The sequence below is a fragment of the Chelmon rostratus genome, chromosome 8 (assembly GCF_017976325.1).
Source record: "Chelmon rostratus isolate fCheRos1 chromosome 8, fCheRos1.pri, whole genome shotgun sequence".
Lineage (NCBI taxonomy): Eukaryota > Metazoa > Chordata > Actinopteri > Chaetodontiformes > Chaetodontidae > Chelmon > Chelmon rostratus.
This window is the reverse complement of record NC_055665.1, coordinates 14604032-14622421: the sequence shown is the minus strand read 5'-3', so window position 1 is coordinate 14622421 and position 18390 is coordinate 14604032. Positions and strand designations below refer to the sequence as shown.

The following is an 18390-nucleotide window of genomic DNA, read 5'->3' as shown; positions in this document are numbered from 1 at the left end:
GCTATCTTTGCCTAGTTTGTTTATGCACTTCATTTTTTGATTCAATGCTGCAATCTCAAAAATGAGCTATGGTAAATCTGTGAACTGGTGTTTTCATTGCATATCATTTTAGCCTTTATTTAACCAGCAAACAAAATTAGAATCATTAGAAACAGAAATTCAATTATAAAAACATAAATAAAAAATATCTAAGAGAAATCATATAAAAGGCTGCATCATAGAAACAAGTCAAATACCAACTTAAACCAAACCACTACTTACCTGAATTAATTAACAAAAGTAACAGTACTTCTACTGCATTTCAACTGCTACTAATTTTTGGAGTCCATGTTATTGGAGGTCATGCACTTGCAGAAGAAGGTGCAGTTTTCTGTCCTGAGAGAAGCTGCTGAACTACCAGCAGGTAGATAGTTGCGCCATCTACTGGTGAATTGGAGAAACAAATATAATGAGGCACCAGTCTATGTCTTGCTCTGTCACCGATCCTGAAAAATCCTTATGGTGATCATAATGATTGTGATAATGTGGAGTAAATAAAATACTGGCTTCCGTTTTTCATCGGCAAGGTCCTAAAGTGGTTCAGCACAATGAATGCCAGACGTAGAGATTTAACCAATAGCAAACGAAGCCGATATCTATAGTCCCGCCTATGGCAAGCCGTTGGCCCAATCACAACGCTCTCTCCGGAGAGGCTGGGCGGGACGGTTACATCCCCGACAAAGGTAACAGGTTGCAGTCGCCGTATAATGAAGTTGTTGCTGTGTTAATTTCCGTAGGAGTTGTTTTTCAACCTACTTTTTCCTGCGCGGACTTGGATGAATGTCTGTGAAAATATTTGAATTTTATCATCGACATCAGGGAAGCGAGGTGTCAAAGGGCAGCAGAGGAATAACTTCAGAGAAAGAGGTAACTTTACGATGGGTTTTGGACCTCTTATAGCCAGACAGCTAAACCAGACAGACAAGACCTGTCAGACAGTTAGGCTCTTTGTGGGAGGCTTCTTGATGCTACGTGCCGCTTATTTCCTCGGTTAAGTTAGTTGAGTAATAATTTCTTCCAGTATTGTTTCGCTGAGGTTTTTCAGTTAACTGTTAGCCTGTTTAGCTGTGGCAGCTAACGTTAGTTTGATGGGATATGTAGCTGCTAGAGAACAGTGCTCCCAGCTAACGTACCTCCAGAATAACGTCCGCTCGTTAATATCGTGTGAAACGACGTGAAACGTGAGGGATGTCCGCACATGTTAGTGTTAAATGTGTAACTGCTCTTATTGTGAATAATAATAAAAGTGAAGAAATTCGTTTTTAAAAGCTGCTCGACTCTAAAACAAGTGTGATGTGGATCTGCCCTGTGCCACCAGGGGATTTATCACTGGAAAAACTGCACTGGGAGACTAACCACCTCTGAGACCATGTTTAAGGCTTGAGGCTGAATATAACCACATGTCAAATCCTGGAGGCATTGAATCTGTGCAACATAGTAATGGAATAACCTGACATGCGTCCTCTGCAAACTCTCCAGGACTTGCTGAAGAGCAGGTCTGAAGAGATGGTCTTAAACGTAAAGCTCCAGTCAGGTGAAACTGATGATGCAGGCGAGAAAGAGGTGCAGATTATAGTTCTCTCAATAATTGTAGCGCTGAACTTGCTAAACCGGTGACCACACTGACACAGGTTCATTTTCAAAGAGAAGGAACGTGGCAAAAAGTTTAACCTGGCAGCAAATCTTAACTCTGTGTGCAGATACAATCCCATAAATCTCTCTCTCTCTCTCTCTCTCTCTCTCTCTCTCTCTCTCTCTCCCCCTCCCTCCCTCTCTCTCTCTCTCACTCACACACACACACACTCAGCCTGTGTGAGTGAGGAGGACAGAGAGAAACAAGTGTCTGGAATGTGGGGGAAAGGGAGGGACGTATTTATGTGCTCCTAATATGGTGTCATTTGTGTACTATTTGGTAACACTGAAGTCTCTCTTTGTTATGCCAATGAAGTTCTTTGGAGGTGAAAGAGGAATAAATGGCTGTTTGTTTGAGTGTGAAAGTGGAGCAGTGGCAGGTTTGGAGAGAGAGGAAGAGGGCCTGGTTTTGTGTGAAGAATGGAATGGAGAGGGAGAATACCCTGAGGACTGACTGGCTGCCTGTCCTTAAAGGACACGGAGGGCGTGAGCTGCTGTTTTGTCCGTTGCAGTTACTTACACCTCCATGTTTCTGGTTTCCAGGTTATGCCTGTAAAAATTTACGATCCACCAGGAAGAATATGGACAAGCAGGTGTTTTACAGCATGTCTGTATAATGAACGTTATGTAGTCCTCAACACTTTTCCTTGGGAATAGTAAAGTTGTATCTTCTCTTCTCTCTATTATATCTTTTTATATTGAATATAAGCATGAATGTTCTTTATTGACCGTGACAATAGATTGACATAAAAACTTTAACTCAAGTTCCACTTACTAGCTTTTATCAGTGCTTTCTTATCTCACTCTGTCATGCGCAGTACATGGAAGATATCAATTTCGGAAATTGTAATGAGCAATATTCACAATTTTAGGACCTTTTATAGTGTAAACTATCAATCACTCAATTGAAGAAATAATGAACAGGTAAATCAAAACGAAAATAATCAGAAATTAGCAATGTCCCAATTGTTAACACATCCCATATACTAAAAATGTGCATGCCTTGTTTGGTTGTCATCCAAGTGTCATACTCAAAAAACCTCCAGCTCTTCTCAGCTGTGTCAGTTTTAGGCCAGAAATGATCTGATCACATGAACCATGGTGACTCTGTGAGTCAGCCGAAGCACTTTCATGACTCCACACATCGCTGATGTTTCGTTTCTCTCCACACCCGCTCTAATCTCCTAATTATATTTCCCATTCCATCTCGGATCTTAACAGGGAAGCAGCTCCAATTCAATTTACTGTGCAAGTATTCAATTTGAGGCCAGAGGCAGAGAGCCCGTCAGCAGAACTGCAGGCTAACATGACTGGCAACAGAATCCAGAAGCACCACATTCACTCTTAGCTGTGCAAGCAAGCCAGAGAAGGCTGGTCTGTTGTTAAAGTCACATCCTTTTACTGATACAAGTGCTTGAGAGGCGGCTAAAAGAATACAAGGGCTGCAAAAAATGTTCAGTTTATTGATTAGTTTCCACATTATTTATTTGATTGTTCTTTGATCGATAAAATCTCAGTTACCTAAAGCCCAACATGATATCTTTAAATTACTTGTTTTGTTCGACCAATTGTCCAAAACCCAACCATTATCGGTTGCTATGATATGAGATAAAAATGCAACAAATCCTGAAACCAGAGAGTGATCACCATTTTATCGCGACTTGATTCTTCGACCAGTGTTTCAGGTCTGAATGATACAGCGTCACACTCATTGGTTCTAGTAACATTAGGTGTGGCTGACATGATAATATCACAGCACAGGCCCCGCTTCACATCACAGAAGAACTAGTTTGATATCGTACCTACAGTATGGAAAAGGATCTTTATTGTAGCGAGATGTGAAATAAATAAGCTTTGGAGAGAACCCCTAAAGGGAGGGAGTATGGGGACAAAAATATCAGGGTTGAAGCGAACTTGTTGTAATCAGATGGGCAGTGTAAAGGAAGGAACGAAAGAGCACGAGGATCGTTTTGACATTCTCAGAATTGCTGCCCTCATTTTCTGCCCCACATCGGCTGGACAATAGGATGGGTCCCCCCCTCACCCCTGTCTATCTTGGTAGTTGGGACTGTGTTCTTCCTCAGTGACACGGAAAACATAAAATGAAGAAGAGATGTAGATGAGCAGATATTAAGAAACATCTTGTTACATTTACCTATCTGTGGGTCCGTTTGCCACACATCGCCCAGGTTCAGATGCGCATTGCACATGAAATCAATGGGCGTCGTCTTCTCCGTTCCTCATGTGGCGTGTCTGTGGCACGTTCGTCAGCGCATGACATGTTTGCTTGGCCTTGCTGTGAAGGCAGAGGGCTGCACACTTCGTGCTCGACTGCACAAACGCGTTGTGACATGGTGCTTCCTCTGTGGTTCCCAAAGGGTGGAAAAAAAATCGACTGACTGTGGACGTCTGATGAGCAGGTCTGTCTGTGGACGATGCTTACGCACCACGAGCACACAGATATCCTCAAAAGGTCATTCATGTCATGTTGCTTCGCTCACTGCCAGCCCGGACATTTGCCTACTCATTCTCGCTTCAAAGTGAAAGTATTGACTTTCACAGCAGGCGCTTTAAATATTATCCATCTTGGCTCACTTTGCTGAACCTTTTTCATTCTGCTCCTCTTCAGAATGGCTCAGTTTGTTCTGGGCTGCCTCACACAGCATCCAAAATCTGTATGGAAATGTGAAAATGTGTGTAGGCGTTCAATAATGTATGGGTGCATGTGTCACCGCAAAACAGAGTTCTCTATTTGATGGTTACTTTTGTAGTCAGGTCGTTCGGGGGATGGGAGGGGGGTTGTGCACAGGAACAGCTTGACTTTGGATTTTATCACACAAGGCACTGATAAGAGAAGAAAAGCTGGTTGTTTTTTTTCTTTGCTCTTTCTCTCTCACTTCACCCTCCCTTTCAGTCTCCCAGCCCATTTTCTGTCTCTCACCTTTGAAAGCTGTGGAGAGGAAGTAAAAGATGTGGAGGTCAGCAGGGAGTGTTGTAATAGGTTTGAAGCTGGTTTAATGAACCATACCAGTGTAATGACATGGGGATAAGGTCTCACAGTATGACTTAACACAAGGAATGATCAGTCAGTCGAAGTAATACCAGGAATGTTCAGTTCAGTGCTTTAGATTATTGCTGGTAGCAAATGAGGTTGGTGACGTATAACTCAACCTTGACATACAACAGGTGTGATCAGTTGAAATCGAATAGACATTGTCTCAGAATTACTCATCAAAGGCTTTAAGAGTAAAGAAAAAGGGAGGATTATGGAGTCAACAAATACAAAAAAGTGGAGGAATTACAGAGTAAAACAATAGTTCCCATAGTTCCTGTCCTTATTCAAACTGTCAAAGTTCTGTTGAGGGGAGTATGTTTAGTATCTGGCCTGGAAAACTTACAAACTTTGGGAAAGGCTGGTCCTTCCAGGGGGAAAGTGATATGTAGGTGTGTGCTTTCAGGTTAATGACTAATGGAGTGCACTGAGCTCGAAGTCCACACAAGCAGTCAAGAGCGAGAACCCAAGTGTTACTGCCATAAATCTGTGTGCCTGTATTTGTTCAAAGCATGCTGCGTCTGTGAGTTTGTCAAGTCGGTTTTGACATTTCAGGGTTGCGTGCTAATGAATGTCTAGGCATTCTTTGTTTGCTGTGGTATGTTAAACTGGCTATTGATAGTACCATAGCAGTTTTTTTCTGCTTTCCTGAACCTGCTATTACAAGTGTAGCCTGACGGATACTGGATTTATAAGGCCGATACTGATACTGACGTTAGGAATCTGATAACAATATACTGACTGACAGTAATCTTTCAAATATAAACACATATAAAAACTAAGTGGGGCATTTATCAATGAAACAATAAACTTGTGAGTGCTATCTAGTGGACAGACTATGTAATGGTGACACAGTTTTGAGTTGTTTCAAACCTAGTTTCACCTTTTTGCACCACATTTAACATTCCATATAGTCTTACATACACACAGATACCAATATATCTGCACTAAGCTAATATCTGCCATTATATCCGGCTGCAACATTTATTTGTCTACCTCTGACTGAGTTCTTCAGCATTGGTCATTTTTGTGTGGGAGACATGGGAACACCTACACACATGTGTGAACACACAACCCAATCTCATTCTGTTGCAGCCAATTTGACAGAAATGACTGTCTTGTTAGAATATTATTGTACAACAATGTAAGTAAAGTAGTAGTAACCCTTAATGCAACCCTAAGAAAAATCCCTTGCAACTCCATTTTGTTCTTCTGGGTGGTGCACGTTATTCGTAGGGTATATGTGTATATGTAAGAAAAAATGCAACACTGTGGACAAAAGAATATGCCAAAAGAATGTAGTTTGGGGTATGAAAATACTAGAGCAAAGCAAATATGTAGACTGTCAGTCAGGTGCAGAAAACTAGCCAAAATCTAAACACATCCTTTCTTCCTTCTTCTTCTCTCTACCCTGCTCTCTGCTTTGTTGTCAGCATGAGCACACCGTCTTCAGGTCGGAAGACCCCAGTGGACTACGGAGTCCAGATCCGCTTCATCAATGACCTCTGCGACACTGGTGGGGGCCAGCACGTGTCCCAGCCCAAAACCAAGACTCAGGCCACCTCCAAATACGGTGTGGCGGTCAGGGTACAAGGTATTGCTGGCCAGCCATATGTGGTCCTGAAGGATGGAGAGAAAGGAGACTCGTATGGGGTCCAGCTCAAGACCCAGTCCAACTCTGGTTACAGTAGCCTTCCCCGCAGGAGAGAGAAGGCAGAGCCAGGAATGCAAGGGGTTGATGTAGGAGGAGGGCAGGGAGGCGCACTACGCCGGGCCCAGTCCCATGGCTCTCTGCTGGACAGGGATGGAGAGGGAGGGGCAGGCAATGAGGATTTTCAGCTGTCTAGGCCACCAGGGGATGGGAAGTCTGGTAGTTATGGGAATCTGGATGGAGGAATCGGGATAAGGGGGGAGAGAGAGCAGGTCCGGCGTGGTGGTAGAGGGGGGAGCATGGAAAGGAATATGTGGGATGGTTCATACGAAGCGGGGCTCAACGGGTCAGTGAGGAGCGGTCAGTCCTACCCTGACCCCCCTCAACAAACAAACGAGAATCACTACAATCAGAGGCAGGCTCCTGTCAACAGGCTAATAAACAGGTTTGATGGTGGAAACACTGGAGGCCAACAGAGAGGACTCCCTCCTGCACAACAAGATCCCAGAGCTGCATCTCCTCTCCTCACCCCCAACCCCTACACCTCACCTCCGTCTTCAACTCACAGCAGTTTGGGGCGCAGCCAGGGCGCTGTCACCAAATATCCTGGAGACTCTGGTAATCAGTGGGCTTCACCAGGGAGGCATAGCGCTGCGGAGACGCCGCAGGCCAGTCTGACTGAGGCACAAGTAAGAATAAAATGTTTTATGGCTGAGCGTTACAACTGACTTTCAGTGAGCTCCGAACACCACTTAGCATGCAACTTTGCAAGAGTAGTTTTCTGATCTATGTCTCAAGGTGACTCCTGACCTTTTGCTGGACCAGGGTCCGAGTGCAGAGATGAGCAGTGAGGAGGAGCAGTTCATGCAGACTGTATACAACATCCTGAGACAAGGGTATGGACCTACATGTTATCCTGGCTTAGTGCATAAATGTTTTATTTATTTGTTATTATACAATCATAATACATGATTACACACACATTTGTTATATATTTGGCCATTTACTGTCTCTTAGGACCAAGGAGAGCGATGTTGTCATCAAGCACAAAGCCAAAGTCATCTTTCAGAAGATTCAGAGTCTAAAGGTTTGTCCTTGTTGAAAACATTTAATTGTGTGAGGCGTTGTGCCTGCACTGGTTCATGTGTCAGGTAAAAAAATAGTGTGAGCATACCGCTTACATGTGCATATGTGCCCATATCCATTTTTCTTCAACAGCCTACAGACAGACCCCTGGAGGAGTGGATGAGAGAAAAGAGGGAGCTTGAAAGGAAAATGGCTGAACTACAAGCTGCCCTGCAGGAGGAAAGAAGGGTAAGTAAAGCAGAAATAAAGATGTGAGGGCATTTAGAAAGACATTTACAGAGTTTCATTAGCAGCACTGAAATGTTTCATTCTCTGTGCTGCTCTCCAGTGGATAAGGCATAATTTAATTTAAAATTGAATAAAAAGCATATTATGCATACTTTCCTTTGCTTTTAATGCAGCTAATTTCCAATATGTGCCTAGAATATAGAATACCTTTCCTGCTTTTCTTTCCATTTGACACACCCACAAAACCCACATTAGTAAAGAAGTCATTCTGTAGTGCCCAACTTAAGGTAAAAGAATGTGTGCTAGAGTTTTGGGTTGTTACTGTAGTTTCCTTGGATGACCCACCAAACTTCCCTAAATTCACTTGGCAGGTTGGAGCTGGCTGCCACCAGAGGATGATAACATTCAGAGAGTAACCTGCCACTTTAAATCAGCTCTAATTACATGGTGCACATCCAATGCCACGCATAAACACTCATCCAGGTCTCGAAATGGGAGCACGAACTATCAAGTGAAGGAAATAGCTGTTGGTTCCTGTCTTCAGAGTTTTGTGTCTTTTTAACTAATCTAACCAGGAGGGTTCCTCGGAGAGTGTGCTTCAGATTAATCCTCAGATTAATCCTTAAAGCCCTCTGGGGTAGTCAAAGGTGCACACACACAACAATCTAACTTTAATAATGACTCATTATATTTTGGTTTAAGGAAGGTGGGCAGGTCTTAGTCTCTAATAGCTCCTAAGAATTTAATCCCTTATGCATACTGATCGGTGGGCAAATGCAAGCCTGCTTAAACATTTCCTAAAAGCCTGTTGTTTATGCCACCAGAGCTCCCCGATGTCTAATGTTTCACTGCTCTCATTTATTCATCATGTCTGCTCGTGTGTAGAACTCTGTTAGCAATTCTGATCCCGCTCTGAAAGCTGAGCTGGAGTCCTGTCTTGATGAAAATCTGCAACTCCAAGAGATGCTGGACCGGAAGAAGAAGGAATTAAATGAAACACAATCAGAGTGAGGACACAACAGCGTACACACTCAAAACACACACATACAGGGGACATGGTACCATTGTCTGTGAGTCTTGGTGGTCAGGAGTGAGAGGGGGTGCATGACAAGCCCACTTTGTTTTCAAGCACGCGCTCCTCACAGTTTCATGAAACAAGCAGTTACTGTAACTTATTCACAAGACAAACAAGTGTGCCACAGTCATTTGAATTCAAATCATTCAGTAATGTGTGTGTCCTCTTTTCCTCGCAGACTGACTCAGCTGCGTATGGATAGGGAGAACGCAGAGGCTCGGGTCAGAGAAATGGAGGACCAGCTGGCTGAGCTTCAGGATGAACTGAGAAGAGACAACGGCAACAAGACGGTATCACAGAAACATACTGGCACAAATACGCCCACACAGATACACAGGGAGACACTGGCTCACCTCACTGTTGGATTTTTTTAAAGAAACCTGAGACTCAAATCTAGACCAAATTGCTTCTCAATGAAGCATTTTTATTATTACAAACAGGCAATACTGTACCAACAGTAGGCTGAGAGATCAGAAGTATCAAGTTAATGCTGTGTCTTCCCTGTGTCTGCAGGACCTGGTGTCGTGTCAGGCACAGCTGATGGAGGTATGCCAGCTGAAACAGAAGCTAGAGGACGCGCTAAGACAGAGGGAGAGGGAGCTAACAGCCCTCAAAGGAGCTCTGAAGGAAGAGGTGGCCACACATGACAAAGAGATCGAGGCGCTGCGGGAGCAGTACAGTGCTGACATGGAGAAGCTCCGCAGCAGCATGGAGCAGGTGTCTCAGGTGTGCTTACGAACACCGTAGCCAGCTCACTATCGCTTACATTTGACATGACATTGTTTTTATGTCGGAGACAAAATGTCAAAACCAGCCCCTCAACAACAGACGCCATTAGCAAAACCACCTCTACATGCTTGTCAGTTTTTTTGATTTACAAGAGCCAGCTTGTAGAGCATCCACATCTCAGTCAAGGATATTTTGACAGGATACATGGGTGCTGCTGAGCTCAAATCTGAGCCCCACAGATTTAATTTCATGAATATTAGAAGCTTCAATCATTATTTACTTATACGCTTCGCTATTGTAATTATGAGTCTAGTGAGAGAGGAGGACAGGAGAGAAGACATCACTGTCTGTTCCATCTCCGCCTCCAAACTCTCCAAACTCTGAGAAGTTGTGAGCGTGTATGGTTCCTGTTCGCACTCGTCACACCTCCATGCTGATGGGATCGCATCTGTGTGGATGCCTTTCTGCTTGCGGATACTGTTCGGTGCACTATCAGGAGGGCGAGCCTGGTTTATATGTGTGCCGGTTTTGAGACTAATTATGCACCACAGAGGAGCTCCACTTCTTACACCTCATCAGTCTGTTACCCCTGTCGTGGTGCAGCCAAAGCAGTGTCTCATGCACACATGCTCAGCCTAGGTGCACTATCTAGCAGCATTTCCCCCCACAATTCATTTCTTGAATATTGGAAAGAAACAAATCTCTAAACTTGATCTCTTCAACACAAAGTGGAGTCTGTCTATCGATCTGCATATTAATTTCTGTCAGTGAAATGGTGGGAATGTAATAAAACTCTCTGCTCTATTCTTCTGTCTTCTAGTCTCACGCCGGGATCGAGGCAGAGCGACTGCGTGTGAATGCGTCAGTTCGGTCCCTGCAGCAACAGCTGGAAGACTGTAGAGACGAGAGCAGCCACTGGATGGCGCAGTTTCACACCACCAGAGACGAACTTCGAACAACTAAACAAGAGTGAGTCCATTCTAACACACCATATTGCTCACAGAGTGTATTTATTATTGCCCACCTGGATTTGGGATTTCCAATGCTTACTTGGACGTGGGTCTTGTCACCATCTTCTCTTGGTTTCTCTTTGCACCTGCTGTACTACTGATGTGTGTCCATCTCTTCTCTTTCATTCTACCTGGTCAATGTTTCTCCCCCTCTCTGTCAGAGAGCCACCCAGCAGCCCTGAAACACTGTGAGAGTCACCTATTGAACAGCATTTGTGTTTAGATATGCAGACCTGTAGATGTGGCTAGATGTGTTAACGACTGTCTGACTGTAGTTCTAAGACCATCCACATGTACAGCCCTAATTCATGAATGTCTACAGTGACTGCATGATCCAAGTTCAAATATGAACTATGTGCTGAATCAAGTACATGGGTCCTAATGTGAATTTGGACCATATTTAGCACTGTAGTTGAGCAGAAATGGTGCTGAACACCAGTCATAGTCTGAAGCCTATGGGCAGGGCATTTTTACATTTGGCTGTTTGTATTACGTCATTGTGCCCATGCAGTGTAACACTGTACGTAAACAGAAACAATAAAGATACAGAGTGGTGTGGATGATCTTATATTTCTGTGCTTAGCAAAAAATCTGTTCTAGACATGTTTTCTGTGAATTTGTCTGATTGTTTTGTGTTAACAAGGAATCCTGAATCATTTTCTGTTGTCTGGAGATTAACTAATGACTTACTGACTCATCAAAGTATTAAGATCACCTTTACAATCCAGCTGCTGCTGCTGATCGGATAATCAAGCAATGCTTTTGTGTGTTGTAATTTGGGTACATCAGTTATACTTGATCGTCTTTTGCTAGACTCCTGCAAGCCCGTCTAGAGAAAGAGGAGTTCGAGGAGGAACTAAAGGAGCTCCAGGAGAAAGTGAGCACTATGAAAGGACAGATACCAGACCCTAGCCACACTCAGACTCTCAACCAGGTGCAGTAAACACACACTCAGCCCCACATGATCACCGATGCACAGGTGAATGATCTGAATTGTTTAACAAATAAATGAAGCAATTTAACCTTCATATTGTTCACATTTCTGTTCAGGAACTTCAGCGATACAGTGCCGATCTGCAGAAGGCCAAGTCTGAGGTGGAGAAGCAGAGGACGGAGTTTGACAAGAAGGTCATGGAGGTCATCTCCATAAAAAAATCTCACCAGAACCAGGAAGCAGAACTGAAGTATGAGATCGACAGGCTAAAGGACCAACTACACAGGACCAAAGAGGATTTTGTAAAGACACAGGAGAAAAACAAACGGGTTAGTTAAATCATGTAGATCTCAGTAAAGTTAAAACTGTAAATGACACAAATTACCTGGTAATAAATTCTCATTTATAATCTCCATCATATGTCTTGTATTTTTCATCAATGTCGTTCCCTTGTCTTCCTGCCTGTAGCTCCCAGACCCAGCCATCATCTCAGAGCTGGAGCAGAAGCTCGGTGAGACGCGTAATGAAGCTAGCCAGTTCAAAGAGAAACTCTCATTAGCCGAGGAGGAACTGGAGGCCAGTAAAACACATCTCAATAGAGCTCAGAAAGATGTTAAATCCCTCCAAGATGCCCAGCAGGAGCGAGAGGAGGCCAACAAGCGTCTCAGAGAGAAACTGTCACGGTTAGAGGTAGGTCACATCATCTCACACACCGCATGGCATGGATACCCTGAAAGCAGTAGACATATTTAGGTGTAACTGGACGTCCTCTGTGGTGTCCTCAGGCTCAGCTGCAGACCAACGCCACAGAGAGCTCAGAGGCAGAGCTCACCCTCCATGCCGAGATGAGAGCACTGAGATCTGAACTAGATGAGGCCAAGCGAAAAGCTTCCAGACTGAGCCAGGAGCAGCGGGAACTTAACCTGCATCTGGAGGATACGGAGAAGGATAGGGAGACACTCAAACAGACCATCAGCCAGCTGGAAGAGGCCAAACAACAGCAGGAGAGAGCTCTGGAGAAACTCAACAAAGGGGTAAGAAGGAGAGATCCTTTTTATACCTTAACAAACAAATGAAAGCCTCTGCAGCTTGGAGCATCCAACTGCTCATTAGAGGATTCACAGCACCACAAAAATCACCCTCTTTGTTTTTTCTCCTCCTCTCCCTCCCGGTCTCCTCTGTCAGTATGAGTCTCTGACCGTGTCCTCAAGAGAGGAGGCGCAGACTCTCAGGGTTCAGCTGGAGGAGCAAAGAGAGAGGGCACGCAAGGAAATGCAGGAGGCGCAACGTCACGGAAACGACGCTCAGAGTGAACTGGAAAGAAGCCACATAAATCTAAGGAGACTTGAGGAAGAAGTGTGTGTTTTTGTTTTGAGTGTTTGCGTGCATGCTCACCCGCTCCCTCGGCCCGATCGTTGTTTTTATTATGAAAACGATGTGCGCGCCGAATGTTTTCAATAGTTTTGACACATAATATTCATGGTGCACGCTTGACCGACCATATTCATGTGTGTGTGATATAACATGCAAAAACCACACAATGATGAACATTCAGTCTGGCATGAGTGTTTCTAATATTATGATGAATCTAATTAGATGTCGCGGCAGAAGAAGGAGCTCCTGCTTGCATGTGAGGAGAGAGACAACCACCAGCTGGATAAAGAGCTGCTCACCAACAGACTGCGCCACCTCGAGGGAGAGATAGAGGCCAGCAAAAACAGCCTTAATGAGAAAACCCGGGAGATTCGCATCCTGGAGGTAAGATACAAGCATCTGCTCACCTCAGGGTTTGGGAGAATAGACCATGACTACAGGGCTCTCTGCTGTTAATAGTTCTGTGGCGCACATATTGTTATAATATAACAGTCTGGGGATATTTCTAGACATGTTTAATTTGTAAATCAAATTAGGTCTATAGATTAGCCTGCAGACTTGTTTAACGTCTTATTACAACAGATCAAGAGTATTTACATACTGACATGTCCAAACTCAGCACCATCAGATCTCTCACATGGGCTGATCCAGTACACACGGTCTCCTTTCTGAGCATCTGACAACATTGATCTCATCTTGTCTCTCTCAGGACAAGCTGAAGCGTATGGAGTTGGAGCTGGAGGAGGAGAAAAGCAGTGCGGAAATGATGACAGACCGAGTGGCCAGGAGCAGAGACCAGATCGATCAGCTGCGCTCTGAGCTCATGCAGGAGAGGTCCTCCAAGCAGGACCTGGAGCTGGACAAGAACGCCATGGAGAGACATGTACATACACACACACACACGCCCCACATCCGTGTTTGCTGTGATCACCAGTAACTGAAGTGTCCAAACTGCCAAAGTACTGTTTTTACTCATGCATCTTGAGTGAAACTCAAAAGTCCAAAACTCCACTCCAGTGTATTCTGGGTATTGTTGACCAGCTGTTTGTCTGTGTCCCCGCAGCTGAAGGAGCTGAGGAGCCGTGTGGCTGACATGGAGGGCCAGTCTCGCTCCTCAGCAGGAGTCTCCCAGCTCGAGAGCAAGATCCAGGATCTTGAAGAACGCCTACTGAGTGAGGAAAGGTACATAGCAACGAATCGTCTGTGCATCGCATTTTTTATTTGTTTGACAACTAAATATCTGAAATGTACCTGCAAATTTAAACTATGAAAAGAATTAACTGAGGGATATTTTAAAATCTAAGTTTTAGAAGCCATGTTTTGGGCTCTAACATCAAGTCTGGTGTTCTTTCACGGCTTCTCTTGAATTATTTAGGCCTTCTGCTTATCAAACCAGAGAGGGTTTATTTAAAAAGTCTGTTTTTCATTATCACTCTGCTTCACATTAGTTCAGTTATGTAAACAAACACGAGAGAAGGACAGGGCAATAAAACGATACAGCACTGTGATAAAATGATTTTATTTATTAATGTGATAAAATGTTGATAAGGACGATAAACTTTGGACATTTTTCATTTGCCATGGATGATCTAACATCCTATCACACAGCCGTGTGAGGGCGGGGGCTGAGCTCCTTGCACAGTGGACAGCAGTGTAACCTCAGAGCAGAGCTGACAGGATATATTTTACTGGAGTTTACTGGAGACGTCTTCAATATTGATGTTGACCAATATGGAAAAAACGATATATCGCCCAGACTCACTTGAGAGTCCAGTAAAGCCAGACTTCAATACATGGATGCAGAGCATCTTTATAAGAGCAATGAGGTGGAAAATCTCTTGCTCAAGGGCATGTTGGTAGTAGAGATAGGGCCAGTATTACTCATTAACATGCCTACATGTCTCATGCTCTGTTCTTGTCTTGTATATGTAAGGGAGAAGAACTCTGTGTTAGGGTCTCAACGACGTCTGGAGAGGAAACTTAAAGAACTCAGCATGACGCTGGATGAGGAGAGACATACGCACACTGAACAGAGAGACCAGGTATGGACATTCACCTCCTGCTGTGTACCAATATTTGAACATGTGGATGTTTTAAGGTCAAACAGATATACAGTCAAGCTGCACTTTAACCCCTTCCTGTGTTACAGCTCTCTCTGAGAGTGAAAGCTCTGAAGAGGCAGGTGGACGAAGGAGAGACAGAGCTGGAAAGGATAGATGGACTGAGGAGAAAAGCTCAGAGAGAGATGGAGGAACAGATGGAGCTCAAGGAGGCCTTACAGACCAGAGTCACAGCACTAGAAACTGAGCTCAAGTAAGCATTTCCTTTCCTTTGTCTCCAGTTGTGCTTCTCATCCAATTTGTTACTCACTTAGCAAGCTTATGCAAGACACCTCCTGGCAGCCAGATTATCACAGCAGTGCGTGAGTGAGTCAGAGAGGGACACCATCTCCTACTTCTTATGTCTCAGAATGAATAAAACTGCATGAAATGACGTCGTTACCAGTGAACCCAGATTCTTTGGCTGTTAACACACACTTACAGACACCTGGTAGAGATTCACACAGACTCCCTGAGGTGCAGTATTTCACAACGTGATGTGTGTAAAACACATCAGCAATCACCCACGTGTGAGAAGGTATTTCATTAAACAAAAATGGAACATTACTCATGTACCACAGGGGGAATTCAGTTCCAGACATGCTCCCACTAGTAACAAGGAAGAGCATGATGTTCCCTTTTATCTCCACCAGAGGGAGCACAATCATCACCTGGCAGCATTTGTTAATAAAATGAGGGATAAATAACTAACTGATGGGATTTATTGATAGTGATAATATCAATGGTGATTATTTGTCACAGGAGAAAAGCCCATGCAGCAATGCGCCCAGTTCTGGATTCATCAGCCCTCAGCTCAGATGACGACGACAGTCTGTATGATCCCTCCACCATCACCTCCATCCTCACTGAGAGCAACCTCCAGACCAGCTCCTGTTAAAGCAGCACTTCAGTAGGATGGGGCGAGAAAATGTAGCACTGTATAGGAACAAATGGAGGGAAGTGTTGGTTAGCTGTTTTGTAGAGTGGGAGTAAAGCCAAAAGCGCAATGTTATACACTACAGACAATGAGGGAGGGGTACAAGGACCTGGAAAGTAAATGACGTACTGAAGAGGTCAGTAGTGGAACGATTTTCCACACCACAGTGAATGGAAGGAAACAAAGCAGTCTCTGCATTTTATGGAATTTCCTTCGCTGTACAGTGTACAGTGATGTACTTCATGGTACAGCTGGAAGGACACTAGGAAACACAGTACACAAGGTACAAAAACTCACTACCACTCAAAGTCAGTAACTGGATTGCAAAGAGAGAAATGAACAAGACTTTTTTTGGTACAAATTCAGGAGGTCAAACCATTTCAGGGTTGGGACTCACTTACGGTACCAAATCTGGCTTTGGCTGAATAATAATACTCTCAGTGTTGACAGTTTACTCGTTGAACTTCAGTTCTCTCTGAAATCCAGAAGTTGGTACCCCAGCATGCACAAATATTAGGTAGCACTACTGGAAAACATGGTCCAAACGCTGACACTGAGCGCATTCATGATGCCACAAGTATCTTGTATACTTGTAATTCTTGTGTTGGTTTTCTTTGTCTGACCAAATCTGATGGTTGAAGTAATGCAAATGATTGATATTGAATGAAATCTGGACTTTGTTGACGTAAAACAAAACATAATTTTCTTGTTGTCTTTTAAAGTATGGAATATGTCATTTCTGTGCTCAAGGATCGTTTGGGGCAGAAGTTTAATCCACCGTCCAGTTTAATGTCGCACTGTACACAGTTGAGGAATTCTTCATTATAAATATAGCAAAGTATGGCACTAATAGCATCTGAAATGGATTCTCCTGGACAGAGACACAATATTAAATATTATAAATGTGATAGAAAGCCCATGTTAGTGTAAAGATTTAGGTTGGTGTTGTTGTTGCTCGCGTCTTTATTCACTGTATCTGAAACAGTTTCCTGTTAAAGACTTTTGAGGTCTCTGCTCACAGAATTACTGTCAGAAAATTACACGTTGTATAAAAGTGGTTTTCCACTTTTAAAGCAAAATAATGGCCAAAATATCTCCCTGTCTGATAAAAACCTTACAAGTTTATTTGTAGGAGCTGCACATTTTCTATGCATCCCAGTCAGTGAAATATATTCCTGTCATTTCATTACAAAGCCTTAAAATTGTTAAAAATAATTTTGTAATTGACTTGTTACTTTGTATCTGAATGATTTCTGTAAAGTGTTTGTATTTAACATTTATAGATTTTTTGAATGATGTTTGTGTACAGTTTGAACAATCACTTGGCACTATAGTTGTTTTACATTTTTCTGCAATGTAATGCCTCCCCCTGTCTTTTCTTTCAAACTGGAAAATGGTACTTAACATGATTTGTTGGACTTAAAGAGCCTGTTTATATACTGTAATTGTTGAATGGAAATACTTTCACACTGTGACTGTACTTCACAAAATAGATCTTTTTTTCTATAAATTTAGCAACAATAAAACTATTAAGTTAAACTGATCTATGTTTACTGTCTTTGTCTTTAACTAGAGAATATTAATTGACTACTTTTACTGCATAGTTATTTGTTTTTGAACATTTATACAATTTCTGAAACTGCATGCGATTAATTCAGTGCCCTGATCCCTAAAGCATAATAAGACAAGTATATCACAGCATCATTTTCTGATGCAATAGGAAGCAGTTTTAATGTAACGGAACATTTAGTAGCTAAAAAGCCTGATGTTTCCCTCAGGAGTTGGTGGAGATCAAAAACAGAGCTGACACACAGTGAATGTCAGACAGGTGGCCAGAAGCACAACTCCAAATGAACGATATGTTGCTCTGAATGAGTTAATAAGCAACTGCCTGTTAACAATTTTGTCATATCAGCTTCAAAGGTGATATGTTAATGTTGCATTTACAACTTGTTTCCATCGCCCCAAACGGCCAAAAATCAACCGGTTATTGCAGGTTTAATACTACATACAGTCATTTATTTGTAGCCAAGACATACACACACACACACTCTAAATAAAGCAAGTAAAACATGTGAGTTGTATGAACAATCTGAGAGACACAAAAATTAACTGTCAGCAATTATGATGTGTATCTAAGCAGAAACACATTCCCATTCGATAAATACCGCATGTGCTACTATTTCCACGTTGGCAGGAGGATGACTGTTTCAAAGGAAGATGGACTCTGTTCCTGCTTTGGCAGCAGAGCAGCTCTTCCATGGAATTAAGATTTGTTATCTAACCCTGAGTTACAGAGAAGTGTGCTGCTGAACGAGTTATCCAATGCCACCCACAGGAGCTCGCAGAATAGTTACCCCGGTACCCAGCTTTAATTCACACTGCCTGTGCATGATAGCAGCTTTGTCTTTTTGCACATCTCAAACCCAGGCTTTGCGCAGGCCGACACTGTGGCCCAGCAGGTGTAACATTAATCAGCTTCCTTTGATGTGGGTCCACCTTTCCCAAGCTCCTCTCTGCCTTCTGCAGCTGTTTGTCAAAACA

General features: G+C 43.2%; 1 protein-coding gene across 2 annotated transcripts; it reads left to right on the top strand.

Moving 5' to 3' along the window:
• The first annotated feature begins 753 nt into the window (after positions 1 to 753).
• Positions 754 to 17367, top strand: LOC121610435 (cingulin). Of its 2 annotated transcripts, none has more exons than XM_041942538.1 (20): positions 754 to 906; positions 6157 to 7063; positions 7200 to 7270; positions 7392 to 7461; positions 7593 to 7688; positions 8574 to 8695; positions 8942 to 9053; positions 9277 to 9489; positions 10313 to 10461; positions 11316 to 11436; positions 11553 to 11765; positions 11905 to 12126; positions 12222 to 12470; positions 12622 to 12792; positions 13033 to 13194; positions 13520 to 13693; positions 13874 to 13992; positions 14744 to 14852; positions 14960 to 15123; positions 15672 to 17367. In XM_041942538.1, exons 2-20 carry the CDS (start codon positions 6158 to 6160, stop codon positions 15805 to 15807), a joined length of 3579 nt encoding a protein of 1192 aa, XP_041798472.1. In that variant the 5' UTR covers positions 754 to 906; position 6157; the 3' UTR covers positions 15808 to 17367. The 2 variants fall into 2 exon arrangements, with proteins under 2 accessions (XP_041798472.1, XP_041798470.1); XM_041942536.1 differs by having other exon boundaries at positions 7173 to 7270.
• The last annotated feature ends 1023 nt before the right edge of the window (positions 17368 to 18390 follow it).

Coding starts and splice junctions, on each gene's coding strand:
- LOC121610435 (XM_041942536.1), top strand. CDS start 6,158: ATGAGCACACCGTCTTCAGGTCGGAAGACCCCAGTGGACTACGGAGTC. Junction 8,696..8,941: donor TTAAATGAAACACAATCAGA/GTGAGGACACAA, acceptor TTTTCCTCGCAG/ACTGACTCAGCTGCGTATGG. Junction 9,054..9,276: donor GAGACAACGGCAACAAGACG/GTATCACAGAAA, acceptor CTGTGTCTGCAG/GACCTGGTGTCGTGTCAGGC.